The sequence below is a fragment of the Garra rufa genome, chromosome 25, assembly GCF_049309525.1.
Source record: "Garra rufa chromosome 25, GarRuf1.0, whole genome shotgun sequence".
Classification (NCBI taxonomy): Eukaryota; Metazoa; Chordata; class Actinopteri; order Cypriniformes; family Cyprinidae; genus Garra; species Garra rufa.
In genome coordinates this window covers 14,672,680-14,690,847 of record NC_133385.1, presented here as the reverse complement: position 1 = coordinate 14,690,847, position 18,168 = coordinate 14,672,680, and the positions used below count along the sequence as shown (strand labels likewise).

Here is an 18,168-nt window from a genome sequence, read left to right as displayed (position 1 = left end):
TTTTGAGAATGACACAAATATTAGTTTTCACAAAGTTTGCTGCTAAACTGCTTTTAGATCTTTGTTTCAGTTGTTTCTGTGATGTACTGAAATATAATTACAAGCACTTCATACGTTTCAAAGGCTTTTATCGACAATTACATGACATTTATGCAAAGAGTCAGTATTTGCAGTGCTGGCCCTTCTTTTTCAGGACCTCTGCAATTCGACTGGGCATGCTCTCAATTAACTTCTGGGCCAAATCCTGACTGATAGCAACCCATTCTTTCATAATCACTTCTTGGAGTTTGTCAGAATTAGTGGGTTTTTGTTTGTCCACCCGCCTCTTGAGGATTGACCACAAGTTCTCAATGGGATTAAGATCTGGGGAGTTTCCAGGCCATGGACCCAAAATGTCAACGTTTTGGTCCCCGAGCCACTTAGTTATCACTTTTGCCTTATGGCACGGTGCTCCATCGTGCTGGAAAATGCATTGTTCTTCACCAAACTGTTGTTGGATTGTTGGAAGAAGTTGCTGTTGGAGGGTGTTTTGGTACCATTCTTTATTCATGGCTGTGCTTTTGGGCAAAATTGTGAGTGAGCCCACTCCTTTGGATGAGAAGCAACCCCACACATGAATGGTCTCAACAACAATGATTTCAAGCATCACCCTCCTTTTAACATGTCAAGTCTGCCATTCTAACCCAATCAGCCTGACATAATGATCTCCAGCCTTGTGCTTGTCAACATTCTCACCTGAGTTAACAAGACGATGAAATGCAGTGGAAAGTTTTTTTCTTCGGGATTAAGTTAATTTTCATGGCAAAGAAGGACTATGCAATTCATCTGATCACTCTTCATAACATTCTGGAGTATATGCAAATTGCTATTATAAAAACTTAAGCAGCAACTTTCCAATTTCCAATATTTATGTAATTCTCAAAACTTTTGGCCACGGCTGTACATTATAGCATAGTATACTGCAGTATAGTATACAATTTGTGGTCATTCAATAAAAAAGAAAAATGAATTAACTTATTTTTAATAGTATAGTATAGTATAGCTTGGCATAGCATACTGTAATATGAAATTTGTGAACAAGAATTCATTTAAATATAATGTAATAATATCTATCATAGTATAGTGTAGTATTTTATAGTATACTTTAAAATTAATTCACTAATTTAAATAATGATATAGTAGCCTATAGGATAGTGCAATACAAAATTTGTAGTAATTTGCTTTAAAAAATTGTATAGTATAGTATAGTATAGTATAGTACAGTACAGTACAGTATAGTATATCATAGTACTCATTTGAATATAATAGTATAGTAGCCAGTGTAATATAAAATTTGTAGTAATTTGATTAATATAATATAATATAATATAATAGTACATTTTAGCATAGTATACTGATAAGTTGTGGTCATTTGATAAAAGAAAAATGAATTTACTTTTTTGAAATATAATATAACAATAGTATATCATAGCATAGTATAGTACTGTATAGTATAGTGTAATATAACATTTGTGGTTAGTCATAAAACAAAATATTAGTAGAGTATAGTACAGTACAGTGTAGTATAGCATAGTATATTGTAATATAAAATGTGTGGCCGTTCAATAAAAATAATCAGTTCATTTAAATATAATATATAGTACAGTATAGTAGGGTATGGTATACAATTTGTGGTCATTCAATAATAAAAAAAAAATTAATACACTCATTTAAATATAACAGTATAGAATAGTATAGGGACATATAAAATTCGTAGTAATTCGATAAAAAGAAAAATAATTCACATATTTAATAGTATAATAGTACATTATAGTACATTATAGCATAGGATAGTATAAATCTTGTGGTCATTCGATAAAAAGAAAAATGAACTATTCCTTTAAAAACTTGTCATTATGAGGAAGAAACATGTTTCTAGGAAGTGTTTGGCCTTTTTGCCTACAATTTGCAGACAGAATTGATTTTAAAAATGTTAAATTGAAACAAAAAAGTGAATTAGTGGCTCGTCATTTCCTTTGGAGACCTGAATTACAACATCAATACGTGCAGCAGGATATGAAGCAAGGAAAAGGAGCTTTTCACCAGCAGTAGTACATCATGTTATATGATTTGAATTAAAATAGTGGCAGCGTATGAATAAGGAGGGAGTTGAACGTCAATGAACCGGAGGTGTGTTGACATTTCTATTAGTTTGAACTCATCCGCATGCTAAAGGCAGCCACGCAGGGATTTCTGCGAGACAGCCGCAGGCGTGTTATTGTGCTGCGAGAGGAGCCGTCAATCAAGAGCATAGCAGTCGCTCATGAAGGGAAGGGTGGTGACACATTTAAAATGAAGAGTCACACTGAACATATTATGGAACTTGAAATGTCATCACTCATTTCTGTCAATGGCCCTACGGTTGGCTGACCCGCAGCAGGGTTAATAGCAGACGGGTAAAATCTACAGAAATTCTGAAACAAGCCATTAAAATACTTGGATATTGTTTTAGGATTTTTCATGCATTGATTCCTGATTTTAATTCAAAATAGTAATAAAAAAACTCCAAAAAGTCAAAATGTCCAAACTGAAAATATAATAAAAAAAAAAAAAAATGTAAAATTTGAAAATAAACATTTTCGATATGTTTAGAGAAATATTTCACATTCAATACTATTCCTAGATGACTATATTTGTTTACATAATTTAATGTAAATGTATAATGACTAGCAATGAATACATAATAATAATGTTTATAAAATAAATAACTTAAGCAGTATAAACGAGAAATTCAATTCCCAAATTAATATTGAAATTTTCACATATTCACAAACTGAAATCTAATAACATAACATAACATAACATAACATAACATAACATAACATAACATAACATAATATAGAAAACCTGAAATTTCTGTCCCATAACTTGAATTGGAGTAATAATAATAATAATAATAATAATAATAATAATAATAATAATAATAATAATAATAATAATAATAATAATAATAATAATGTTTATAATCTAAAATAAATTACGTAAGCAGTATAAATGAGAACTCAAATTCCCAAATTAAAATTTAAAATTTCAATTCTACATATTCACAAACTGAAATCTAATAATATAATATAATATAATATAATATAATATAATATAATATAATATAATATAATATAATATAATATAATATAATATAATAATAATAATATAATAATAATAATAATAATAATAATAATAATAATAATAATAATGTTTATAATCTAAAATAAATAACTTAAGCAGTATAAATGAGAATTCAAATTCCCAAACTGAAATTTTTACATATTCACAAACTGAAATCTAATAATATAACATAACATAATATAACATAACATAACATAACATAGAAAACCTGAAATTTCTGTCCCATAACTTGAATTGGAGTAATAATAATAATAATAATAATAATAATAATAATAATAATAATAATAATAATAATAATAATAATAATAATAATAATAATAATAATGTTTATAATCTAAAATAAATTACGTAAGCAGTATAAATGAGAACTCAAATTCCCAAATTAAAATTTTAAATTTCAATTCTACATATTCACAAACTGAAATCTAATAATATAATATAATATAATATAATATAATATAATATAATATAATATAATATAATATAATATAATATAATATAATATAATATAATATAATATTGAAATTAAAACTTGAAATATCTGTTCCATAACTTGAATTGGAGTAGTAGTAATAACAATAACAATAATAATAATAATAATAATAATAATAATAATAATAATAATAATAATAAATAACAATAATAATAATAATAATAATAATAATAATAATGTTTATAATCTAAAATAAATAACTTTAGCAGTATAAATGAGAATTCAAATTCCCAAACTGAAATTTTTACATATTCACAAACTGAAGTCTAATAATATAATATAATATAATATAATATAATATAATATAATATAATATAATATAATATAATATAATATAATATAATATAATAAAGAATAACATAATATATAATTAAAAACTTTACATTTCTATCCCTAATTGGAGGAATAAAAAAAAAAAATTAAATAAAATTAAATAAAATAATAAACATAAAAATATAAAAATAAATTTAAATCTTACATATTCACAAACTGAAATCTAATTATAATATAATATAATATAATATAATATAATATAATATAATATAATATAATATAATATAATATAATACAATATAATACAATATAATACAATATAATACAATATAATATAATATAATACAATATAATATAATATAATATAATATAATATAATATAATATAATATAATATAATATAATATAATATAATATAATATAATATAATACAATATAATATAATATAGAATTTTACATTTTTACATTTCTTACATTTCAAAACTTTACATTTCTATCCCTAATTGGAGGAATAAAAAATAAAATAAAAAAAATGAAATAAAATAAAATAAAATAATAAACATAAAAATATAAAAATAAATTTAAATACTTACATATTCACAAACTGAAATCTAATAATATAATATAATATAATATAATATAATATAATATAATATAATATAATATAATATAATATAATATAATATAATATAATATAATATAATATAATATAATATAATATAATATAATTAATACAATTTAAGAATAACACATAAATAAGAATTCAAATTCCTAACCCGTAACTCAAATTGGAATTATTATTATAACATTAGAAAAATGCAAACAGAAGCACATATTCTGTGGCTTCTGGGCCCAAAGTTGTATATTTAAAGACCATGTTTTTTTTAGTACAAACAAGGTACACGTGAACATACACGCACATATTTTTCTTTGACTACTAAGTGAAAAGCTAGCACATAATTATTGCGACCTCTGAGAGACGAGATGAATCATTTCCTGTGGATATTCTGCCAACAAGATGTTCCTCATTTTTTTCCTAGAACTCTTCAGGTCAGCAAAAACAGGAACAAAATCAGTCTATTAAGATGAAGAGTGAGGCAAACACGCCGCCGTTGTAGAGAGCCAAAGCACAAGTGTCTGATTTTTAAAGCGTAATGAGGTAATTTTCGGTACAAGTCGTGTCCCTGTTGTGCTCTTAAGCTGCATTGTGGAGCCGTTGCACTAGGTATTATAGCACATCCTGCTCCCATCAAAATCTCTTACTGCTTCCGCACAAGGTCCATATTCACCCCAAGTGCACTTAGAGACACTTCATATAAACTTTATCCTGGGTGTCTGCCATTAAGAGCAGCACACTCGTAACTTTCACGCCTGGCTGCAACAACTAAACCCCAGAGATGCTGACGCTTTCGAAAAAACACTCTTTGAAATATTTCTCCAGAGCGGATTAAAGTCAACATGAAATCAAAATTCACCCCATTTACATTCTTAATGCACATTCCTGGTCTTACTGTATATGAATTATCAGCCATATTAACCTAACATCATTTCACGTTGTCATCATCTTGAGATTATACATTGAGGAAATATTCCAGGTTTATATTCAATATAAGCACAATCAACATTATTTGAAATAAATAAATGTATATTAAATGTAAAAAAAATACAATACAATAGAAGTAAATAGAACCTTAATATATGCACCGTTTCAATATATCAATATTTATTCATATATATCAATATATATATATATATATATATATATATATATATATATATATATTCAATATAGTATTTTAATTCTAAAATCTAAGCACTAAATTATTACTAAATAAAATAAAATAAATTAAATTAAAAACAGAATACAACAGAAGTAATTGGAACAGCCACAAGCCATAAAAACAGAGACATTAAATAAATAATGTGCATTTAATTTAAATGATTTTCTAAACGTTTATATGTAAAGGTATCCCTCCTTTTGTAAAATAAATAATTAAATAAATAAATAAATATATTATTAAATTAAATTAAATAAATAAATGTGCATTTGATTTAAGTGATTTTCTAAACTTTTCTATGTAAAAGCATCTTTCCTTTTCTAAAAAAATAAATAAATAAATATATAAATACAGTAATTATTAAAGTAAATTAAATAAATAAACGTGCTTTTGATTAAAGTGATTTTCTAAACTTTTCCATTTAAGGTATCTCTCCTTTTCTAATAAATAAATAAAATAATTATTAAAGTAAATTAAATAAATAAATGTGCATTTGATTTAAGTGATTTTCTAAACTTTTCTATGTGAAGGTATCCCTCAGGTTTTCTAAAAATAATAATAATAATAATAATAAAATAAAATAATTAAATTAAATAGTTAAATTAAATTAAATTAATTAAAAAATAAAAATACAACAGAAGTAAATGGAACCTTAAAATATACACTGTTTCAATAGTAAGTATTATTTTAAAAAATAAAAATGCATTTGATTTAATTAGACTGTTTTAAGCTGTTCTCTGTAAAGGTATCCATCCTTTTCTAAAATGTAAAAAAAAAAAAAAATAATAATAATAATAATAATAAATAATAATTAAATTAAATTAATTGTATTAATATAATACAATAGAAGTAATTGGAACCTTAAAATATGCATTATTTCAATAGTACAGCCACAAGCCATAAAACTAAATAGAAAAATAAATAAATAAATAAATAAATAGATGCATTAATGAATGAAAGGTGCATTTGATTTATTTAGATTTTTTAAGCTTTTCTATGTAAAGTTATACCAGATTGGATTTTCATCTCAATAACATAACAGCTTAAACTCTAAAATGACTGTAAAAATAATATAACTAAACTAACTAAAACAATTAGAATAATGTTGATCACTTCTTGATCTCCATTTCTAAAATAAATAATAATAATAAATAAATAAATAATAAAAAAGGGACTTTATAGAAGTAAATGGAATCTTAAAATACTTACTGTTTCAATAGTAGAGCCGCAAGCAATAACTAACTAACTAAATAAATAAATAAATGTGCATTAGACTTAAGCGTGAACTTCAGTTGTAAGAGCATCACTGTAACCTCCAGATTATTATTATTTTTTTTAAAGAGGGAAATCTGTCACAAATGCTGTTTTATGAGCTTAACTGGAAATCTGTAATTCCTGTTAACGTAGATACAGAGGTGCAATGCTTTGTGTGAAGATGAAGACGTTCACCTGGAAGTCATGGTGCAGCTCAGGGCAGAGACGCACATATTGGCCCAGCTGCTCTAGGGGCCGGTCGGGCTCTGGTCGGGGACGCAGCTTGTTCACATCTGTTTCCAGGTCATCCTCCTGAAATGGAGAAACACAGGGCTATAAACACTGTTCTTAAGCTTGACTACAGACTGAAACATATATATCTTCCCCTGTCACTGCATGTGAGGACCTGAGGTCATGTGACAAGCAGTAGCCAATAGAATCCAGCAGGCTCTGACCTCTGACCTTCACTTTGTTTTTTCTATGGCAAGTGGGCCAAGCAGCAGACAAACAGCAATTACACACCTTATTTGTCAGGTGAGGCACACGTAAGCGGTCACCCCTCCAGCTGTGGTGTAAATGTCAGTCTCGCACATACAAATGGACAAAATGATTTTTGCGGTTCTTTTCTGTGCCACTAGGAAACAGAAATCAGGTAGTGACCCTATTAAGCCCACCATGTTTTTTAATAGATATCTGATGAACTTTCCAATAAAGTGAGTATTTATCAAATTTTAATCTCTCACCTAAACACAAAATTAAATTACTTTTGAATTGCAAGTGTCCATTTACGACTAGCTATTTTATAAATATGCCCATAATAACATTTTATTAAATATATCCATTTTTAAAATGATTATTGACTTAAATCTTCAAAGTTCCTTTAATTATTTTTCTCTACCAACATAAGTGGGTAAAGGTTGTGGATGTGCTCTGAGCCTTATTATTTCTGTTTAATTAAATAATAATAAAAAAAGTAATAATTCTGGATTATAATTAAAAAGTATTCAGTCTATATATTTGCTACAGATTCCCCTTAAAAATAATCTTTTAAATACAGGAAATTGCTTTAAAATACCAAGAAAAAAATCATTTTAGATTGCATTTTATTTATTAGTCTTTGAGAATTTAATTTAATTTTATTTTATTTTATACTTAAATTAAAATAAATAAATAAATAAATAAAACATATTAGGTTTATTAATCTTTGAGTTTAAACTTTTTATCAGTACTCATATGCCTATTTTGTATTTTATTTAATTTTAACACTTTTATCAATATTCAAACTATTTTATTTTATTTTAAGTGTTTGTTATTTTACATGTAAATACATATAAATTTACTTACATACTGTATAATACTCCAGTGACTATCCAATATAATTCATATTTTCAAAATGCCCTAAAATACAAAAAAACAAAAAAATAAAAATATTAGGTTCATTCATTTGAGTTATTTTTTTTTACTTTTTTTTTTTAAATCATTACTATTTTGTATTTTATTTTATTAAAAAAAAATATTAGTACTTAAATTATTACTTTATTATTTATTTTATTTTAAGTAATAAAGGTACTAATCTTTGAGTATTTTTTTAAAACTACTCAAATGCCTATTTTGACTTATTTCATTTAACTTTTTTTATCAATACTCCAATTTTTTTATTGTATTTATTTATTTATTTATTTTTATGCAATACTTAAATATAAAATAATACTCTAGCGACTCTCGAGTTCATTTTTGTAATCAGTACTGAAATGGTTATTTTGACTCAATTTTTTTTTATTTTTTTTTATGCAATAATTAAATATAAAATAATACTCCAGTGACTCTCCAATACAATTGATATTTTCAAAATGCCCTAAAATACAAATAATAACAATAATAATAATAATAACTTTATTCATTTTTGAGTTCATTTTTTTAATCAGTACTCAAATGCCTATTTTGAATTTTTTTTTATTTTATTTGAAACTTTTTTTATCAGTACTCAAATTTATTTTTATTTTATGGAATACTTAAATATTGCATAATAGTCCAGTGACTCTCCAATACAATTAATATTTTCAAAATGCCCTAAAATACAAAAAATAAAAATAATAATAACTTTATTAATCTTTGAGCTAATTTTTTTAATCAGTACTGAAATGCCTATTTTGAATTTTTTTATTTTATTTTAAATTTTTTTAATCAGTACTCAAATTTTTTTTAAGCAATACTTAAATATTGCATAATACTCTAGTGGCTCTCCAATACAAATCAATATTTTTAAAATGCCCTAAAATACAAAAAAAAAAAAAAACATATTAGCTTTATAAATCTATGAGTTATTTTTATTTTATTTAAATAAAAAAAACAGTGACTCTCCAATACAATTAATATTTTCAAAATACCCTAAAAAATTACAATAATAATAACTTTATTAATATGAATTTTTTATCAGAACTCAAATGCCTTTTTTGACTTTTATTCTATGCAATACCTAAATGTTGCAAAATACTCCAGTGACTCTCTAATAATTTTTTTAAATGCCCTAAAATAAAATAAAAAAAATAAAAAAACATATTAGCTTTATAAATCTTATTTATAAAATAAAAATGTTTTATTTTATTTTTTATTTTATGTTAAAAATGTTATCAGTACTCAAATTATTATACTTTATTTTATTTTAAGCACGACTTAAATATTGCATAATACTCCAGTGACTGTCCAATACAATTAATATTTTAAGAGTGCCCTAAAATAAAATAAAAACATTATAGGTTTATTGATCTTTAAGTTCAATATTTTTATCAGAACTCACATATTTTTATTTATTTATTTTTATTATATTTTTATTCCTAAATACTGCATGCCTTGTCACTGGATACTACAAAAGAGGCATCTCACAAAGCAAAATTCTTCAGCTACTATTTTTAGAATAAAAGTACAAGAGGGCTTATATGGTATGTGAGCTCAAGAAAAATCTACATCAATTTAAAAGTATTAAAATATGTCCAATACAAGTAATAAAAAAGAAAACATATTAGGTTTATGAATCTTTGAGTTTAACATTTTTATGAGTACTCAAGTGCCTATTTTGTCACCGGATACTAGAAAAGTAGCATCTTTTGAGGACGTCTCTCAAAGCAAAATTCTTCAGCGGATGTCAAATCAAATTAATATTTTTAAAACAAAAGTACATATTAGGGTATTATTGGACATATTAGGGTCACAGCTAACTAACACGGGTTATATTTCACCTTACAAGTCACGCATTTACACTACAGAGTAGGCATAAAGCACCATGTTATGGCAAGGGCAGAGACATGGAAATAAAGAAATGCATTAGCAGTATTTGAAGAGTATGTGTAGAGCGAAAAGGAAGGACGCACATTGGTTTGGCGGTGCCGTTTCAGCAGAGACAGGATTGTGAAGTCATTGATTTATGGCTGAATCAGGAGCCCTATTATTGAAGTTATGTGAGAACAGGAAGTCGCTTGTGTCAGGCTCCTGTCACACGCAGAACCTGCTCTTCAATCACATTTTAGGAGGGAGAATGAATCAGTGGAATTTACACACACATCGTTCGCTCTGTCAAAATTACGACGCGGCGATGTGTGCGTGCGTGCATGTGTTGGAGGTGCCGCTCACGTCTTCCTCCAGAACAAATCTGAAAACACTCACGTAGTCCCTGTTGTCTGGCTCCTCGTTCTCCGCATCTTCGTCACTGTCATCTTCTAAACTGCCATCTTTCAATAAGGAAGAAAGAAAGATAAACAACACGCAAGACTCAGACGTAAATGTCAAGATGAGCAAAATATGGCAGTTCATCTGGAGAATCAAACAGGACCTGCCCAGAGTCCTCAAACATTAGCTCTTTCTGCCTCTGGTACGTTCAGACATCTGCCAGATATTCTAGAGTATGTTCTTAGCAAAGAAGACAGATAATCAGAAAACAAGCAAAAAAACTTGTTTATTTATGTCCAATATAGCAAAAAATATTAAAATAAAGTATTATTTAATTAAAAAGTTAAACATAACCCTTCCATAAAACAAATATTAAATACAACTATTGATTTATTTGTTTGTTTGTGTTTATTTCCAAAATAGCTAAAAATATTATTTATAGACACTTTATTATATATTATTCTACAATATATCGGTATCATATCAGTATATCATCAGTATAATATACATATACATATATGTGACCCTGGACCACAAAACCAGTCTTAAGTCACTGGGGTATATTTGTAGCAATAGCCAAAAATACATTGTATGGGTCAAAATTATTGATTTTTCTTTTATGTCAAAAATCATTAGGAAATTAAGTAAAGATCATGTTACATTAAGATTTTTTGTAAAATTCCTACTGTAAACCTATCAAAATGTAATTTTTGATTAGTAATATGCATTGTTAAGAACTTAAATTGGACAACTTTAAAGGTGATCTTCTCAGTATTTTGATTTTTTTGCACCCTTAGATTTTCAAATAGATGTATCTCGGTCAAATATTGTCCGATCCTAACAAACCATACATCAATAGAAAGCTCATTTATTGAGCTTTCATATGATGTATAAATCTCAGTTTTGTCAAATTTAACCTTATGACTGGTTTTGTGGTCCAGGGTCACATATATATACACACACACACACACACACACACACACATACACATCAGTGTTGTTTTTGACAACCATCTTAGATTTAGTCTTAGTCTTTTGGACTAAAATGCTTATTAGTTTTAGTCACATTTTAGTCACTTCTATATGTGATAGTTTTAGTCCAATTTTAGTCGACGAAAAGTCATAATGGTTTTAGTCTAGTTTTAGTCAAAAAAAGGGGGAAAAGTAGTCTTTTAACAAATTAATGTAGGTCAGTAAGTATTTTGCTGTTGGGTAGTGTCACTTATAAGTTGTGAAAATAGCAGATTTATAGTTCAACGCAATGTGAGCTTCCGGATCGACTATTTTCACCAATAATTACAATAATGAAGGAATGGTTTTAGACATAAGACATATATTTGAAATAATGTGCAAACTGCCGCCCTCATGGTTAATCGTCTGTCTGTCTGAGTGACAACAATGTGACGTGTTGAGCATGTTGTGCGCTGCACGCCTGGTGGTGAGTGTAACCAAACAAGGATAGAATGCTAAAATGGCTTGCCATAGCCTACTAGTATGGCAAAGAGTATTTAATGCTAAAACGGCTTGCCATAGCGGCAGATACTTCCTAGTTTTTAATTGGCATGCACAATAAGCAGAAATGTCATGCATTTTAAACGTCTGACGGACCACCCACTAACATTTTCGTCTATTCTCGTCTCGCCAACGAAAACTCACACACGTCTCGTCATGTTTTAGTCATCAACAAGCCATTTTTATCTCGTCATCGTCTCGTTATCGTCATGAAAAAAAGTTGCGTCAACGAAATGATTTTGTCATCGTCATCGTTGACGAAAACACTGATACACACACACAGAAATATATTATAATAAATTATATAAATATTAAATTAACAATATCAATATTATACATATATAATAATTTATAATAATTGTTATCATATATGCATAATAATAATAATAATAATAATATTAAAATGAATGTTTGATTATTAAAATAAAAATATATTAAGTATTATTTAATTTAATATATTATTCTATATTACACACTTTATATATTGTATAAATATAAGTATATAAATATTTATAACAATATCTATATCTATCTATCTATCTATCTATCTATATAAACAAACTATGAATTAAAAACATTATATATAATACAAATATTACTACTACTGCTAATTATATTCATTATTATTATTAAAATGCACCTTTGATTATTTAAATAAAAATATAAAAAATAAAGTATTAATTAAATATATTATTCTATATTACACACCTTATGTATTATATAAATATAATAAATTATATAGATATTAATATAACAATATCAGTATTATACATATATATATATAAACAAAGTATTAATTACATACATTTTAAATACATTTTAAATTACATACATTTTATATAACAGAAATACTACTACTACTTCTGATAATAGTAATAATAATTATTATTATAACAATAGTTATTATTATTATTATTTAAACACCTTTGATTCTTTAAATAAAAATCTAAATTAATAAATATAAATTAATAAAATATTTTTTCAATTAAATACATTCATCAGTATTCTATACTAATCTACTGTGTGTGTGTGTGTGTGTGTGTGTGTGTGTGTGTGTGTGTGTGTGTGTGTGTGTGTGTGTGTGTGTGTGTGTGTGAGAGTATGTGTGTACCTGGTATTCATCACGTTGTGGGGACCAAATGTCCCCACAAGGATAGGAATACCAGTAGATTTTGACCTTGTGGGGACATTTCTCAGGTCCCCATGAGGAAACAGGCTTATAAATCATGCACAATGAGTTTTTTTGAGGAAGTAAAAGTGTGCACAATCTCCTGTGAGGGCTAGGTTTAGGTGTAGGGTAGGTGTAGGGCGATAGAAAGTACGGTTTGTACAGTATGAAAACCATTACGCCTATGGAATGTCCCCATAAAACATGTAAACCCAACGTGTGTGTGTGTGTGTGTGTGTGTGTGTGTGTGTGTGTGTGTGTGTGTGTGTGTGTGTGTGTGTGTGTGTGTGTGTGTGTGTGTGTGTGTGTGTGTGTGTGTGTGTGTGTGTATGAAGAGAAGATGCAAAAACTTCTAAGTGCCATCTGAAATTTTCATGTAAAATATGCATTTTTATCAGGCTCCTATGTTTAGGTTCAGTAATTATGTGTAGGTCCTTTTCTATGCAATTAAAGAGATCTCTGAACTCTTCATATCATACATATTGTTTTAAAGTATAGTAAAGTATTAAATAAATACATTTTTTGTTTAAAAATAATAAAACACACTATCACTTCTTTAAATAAATTAATATTCATTGGTAGAGACAAACTCAAACTGAAATAAAATGTAGTCAGACCCTCCACTGAATACGCTTCACAGACTTTCATCTGATATGATGACTGCAGATCAAAACATAACACTAAAATCACTATAATTTTATAACTATCTCTGCTAAACCAAATGACTGGTTATATAAAAATGTTTTTAAAAAAAACAGCGTTCAAGGTATTTGATTTGGCGTCAATGCAGATGAAATTAACCATGTGATAAATTCTGACAAGTCATATATTTTAGTATGAGGCTGTGAAGTAATACAACCCAGTTTATGGGGGCTAATTATGTTAATAGTGGCGTTGCTAACATGTCAAAACCACATTTAGGTTTTACATGATGTTATTAGAACAAGCAGAAAAAAATGGTCTTTGCTTGGTTTAGCTGGTCTTAAGCGCCCTAACAGTTCTCAAAACATTCTCTAAACATTTCGAGAATAAAGATTCTCGTAATTTTGACTTTATGTTTAAAATATTTCCCCTTTATTCTCAAAATATTACAACTTTAATTTAGTAAATTTAAGATTTTTTTAAATTATTTTAACGTGGCACTAAAATGCTGTCGTAGTTTCAGGGAGTTTATATGGCTATATATAGACTGATAGATAGATTTTTTTATGTCTATGGAGGGTCAGAAAGCTCTCATATTTCATCAAAAATATCTTAATTTGTGTTTCGAAGATGAACGAAGGTCTTGTGTCTTGTGTGTTTGGAAGGACATAAGGGTGAGAAATTAACGACAGAATTTTTCTGTGAACTACCCTTTTAACCCTATCAAAATATTTTGACTTTATTCTCGTAATTTCGACTTTATTCTCGAAACATTTAGATTTTATTCTCAAAATATTTCAACTTTATTCTTGTAATACTTGGACTTTATTCTCAAAACATTTCGACTTTATTCTCAAAACATTTCATCTTTATTCTCGAAACATTTTGATTTTATTTTCAAAACCTTTCGACTTTATTCTCAAAACATTTCGACTTTATTCTCACAATTTTGACTTTATTCTTACAATTTTGACTTTTTTCTCAAAATATTGTCTTAATTCTCGAAACATTTAGACTATTCACTAAATATTTCAACTTTATTCTTGTAATATTTAGACTTTATTCTCAAAACATTTTGACTTTATTCTCAAACCTTTAGTCTTTATTCTCTAAATATTTCAACTTTATTCTTGTAATATTTAGACTTTATTCTCAAAACATTTTGACTTTATTCTCAAACCTTTAGTCTTTATTCTCTAAATATTTCAACTTTATTCTTGTAATATTTAGACTTTATTCTCACAACATTTTGACTTTATTCTCAAAACATTTAGTCTTTATTCTCTAAATATTTAAACTTTATTCTTGTAATATTTAGACTTTATTCTCACAACATTTCGACTTTATTCTCATAATTTTGACTTTATTCTCTAAATATTTCAACTTTATTCTTGTAATATTTAGACTTTATTCTCACAACATTTTGTCTTTATTCACTAAATATTTCAACTTTATTCTTGTAATATTTAGACTTTATTCTCAAAACATTTTGACTTTATTCTCAAAACATTTTGTCTTTATTCTCTAAATATTTAAACTTTATTCTTGTAATATTTAGACTTTATTCTCACAACATTTTGACTTTATTCTCAAAACATTTTGTCTTTATTCTCTAAATATTTCAACTTTATTCTCACAACATTTCGACTTTATTCTCATAATTTTGACTTTATTCTCTAAATATTTCAACTTTATTCTTGCAATATTTAGACTTTATTCTCAAAACACTGACTTTATTCTCATAATTTTGACTTTATTCTCTAAATATTTCAACTTTATTCTTGTAATATTTAGACTTTATTCTCAAAACATTTTGACTTTATTCTCAAAACATTTTGTCTTTATTCTCGACACATTTCGACTTTATTCTCATAATTTTGACTTTATTCTCTAAATATTTCAACTTTATTCTTGTAATATTTAGACTTTATTCTCATCATTCTGATTTTATTTTCGAAACATTTAATCTTTATTGTCGAAACATTTCGACTTTATTCTCATTATTTTGACTTTATTCTCTAAATATTTCAACTTTATTCTCAAAATATTTCCTCTTTATTCTCGAAACATTTCGACTTTATTCTCATAATTTTGATTTTATTCTCATAATTTCGACTTTATTCTCAAAACATTTAGACTTTATTCTCGTAATTTTGACTTCATTCTTGAAATATTTCCACTTTATTCTCAAAATATTACTTTAATCTCGTCATTTTAGATTTATATATATATATATATATATATATATATATATATATGTATATATATATATATATATATATATATATTTTAACGTGGCACTAAAACGTTGTTGTAGTTTCAGGGAGTTTGTATGGCTATATATATAACCGCTCTATAATATGTGTTTCCTAATCTAAAGAGTTACCAGTCTAAATTGGTTTAGTTTATCTCAAAGCGCCCCCAAACCCTATAAAACCACCAAAATAGGCTAGCCTGATTAGCACAGTGGCTAGCTAAGACCAACACACCACCTTAGGCTAGTTTAAGATGTCGTTTTTTCAGACAGTTATACATATAACAGACGGATGATACTAAACCACTGCCGTAATCTCTTACATCACCTAAGGGTGTTTTCCTGTGATTTTCACATCTTAAACCTAATAAGATAGTCGAAACGGAGTGACAAGGAAGTGCTAGAGCTACAGTCCACTCGAATCTGGCCGACTTGGAGATTAACATCATTTTATCTGCCTGGCCAGATTGAACAGCAAATAGGCTCAGCGTTACGGGTCGCTCGTGCCACACGCAGCTTTCCGTTTAAAAGCGTTTGACATCAGAAAGGGTGCTAACGTTAGCCGTTAGCATGTTAACACTGCTAAAAACGTGCAGAAACTCCTCGATTAGTGAGCAGCGCTACATAGCACCGGCAACACGTACTGTATCATCCCGCCGGGTGTTACAAGTCAACCGCAGTATTCATTGCGATAAACAGATAATCATTTGGTTCACTCTGATATCGGCCTTCTCGGCTCTCCGGTTTCCTTGCTCGAGATAAAAGCAACGGGAAACTCATTAGTGAGAACGGCCCAGCAGGAAAACTCTTGCTGCTGTCTGGATCTATAAGTTATTGTATGAAAAGTGTGTGTAGATCAACAACAATAATCTAGACTCTTGGGCTTTGGAGGAAAGGAGTGTAAGTGAAGCACATGTGGTGGCGATGTGTGATAAGTACACACAGACGTGCGCGCTAACACGCTGCACTATGCGGTATTGAGACGAGCACCCACGGTGTCATTGGGCAGGGTTGCCCAGGCAACCACTTCAGAGCTCCCTGCAAAACAAGTGAGTATAGAGTATTGTGGGTCAGCGAAGAGCAATCTGCTGCTCTTTGGCCAAGCATGTCTTCTGCTTCTGTTTCCCTTTGCTGTGTTTACTGCTGCACAGGTTTTGACCTTGCTCAAAGAGAACATTTGCATATGATGACCTAGTCAAAAAAAAACATGGCTGATAAAAGAGGGCTGCATGGTAGTTAATTATGCACAATGCTGCTGTACAGCATATGATTGTTTGGAAAAACCCATCTGAATAATGGCCTCTGAATCTGGGTTTAGACTGATTTCTCACACTGCCTGCTTTCACAAGGACTGGTATTGACATTTGCTTCACAGCACAGATCCCAACCACCACAGCCTATACTGTTTCAGTACAATGGTGTTTTAGCGCCACCTTAAAAAAAAAACAAATTAAGTTGAAATATTCAGAGAATAAAGTCAAAATTACGAGAATAAAGTCGAAGTGTTTCAAAGATAAAGTCGTAATGTTTTAATATTGAAGTCAAAATTACGAGAATTAAATACACGTGAGGAATATAAGATTGAATGCCACAGACTTAGTATTTTATTCTCAAAATATTTTGACTTTATTCTTGAAAATATTTAGACTTTATTCTCTAAATATTTAAACTTTATTCTCGAAATATTGAAACCTAATTCACGAAATATTTAGACTTTATTCTCAAAACTTTTAAACTTTATTCTCGAAAATATTTAGACATTATTTTCATAGTTTTGATTTTATTCTTGAAAATATGTAGACTTTATTCTTGAAGTATTTAGACTTTATTCTCTAAATATTTAGACTTTATTCTCATAATTTCGATTTTATCCTTGAAATATTTCAACTTTATTCTCGAAGCATTTAGACTTTATTCTCAAAATTTCAACTTTATTCTCATAATTTCGATTTTATTCTTGAAATATTT

At 27.6% G+C, this 18,168-nt stretch overlaps 1 protein-coding gene across 1 annotated transcript in view; it reads right to left on the bottom strand.

Moving 5' to 3' along the window:
* agbl1 (AGBL carboxypeptidase 1) overlaps positions 1–18,168 on the bottom strand; it is a 194,507-nt gene that overhangs the window by 126,892 nt on the left and 49,447 nt on the right. Inside the window, exons 9-10 of the mRNA XM_073831593.1 lie at positions 10,623–10,687; positions 7,158–7,274 (exon numbers count right to left, since the gene is read on the bottom strand). Of these exons, the coding sequence (XP_073687694.1) occupies positions 7,158–7,274; positions 10,623–10,687 (182 nt within the window). The remainder of the gene's footprint in view (positions 1–7,157; positions 7,275–10,622; positions 10,688–18,168) is intronic.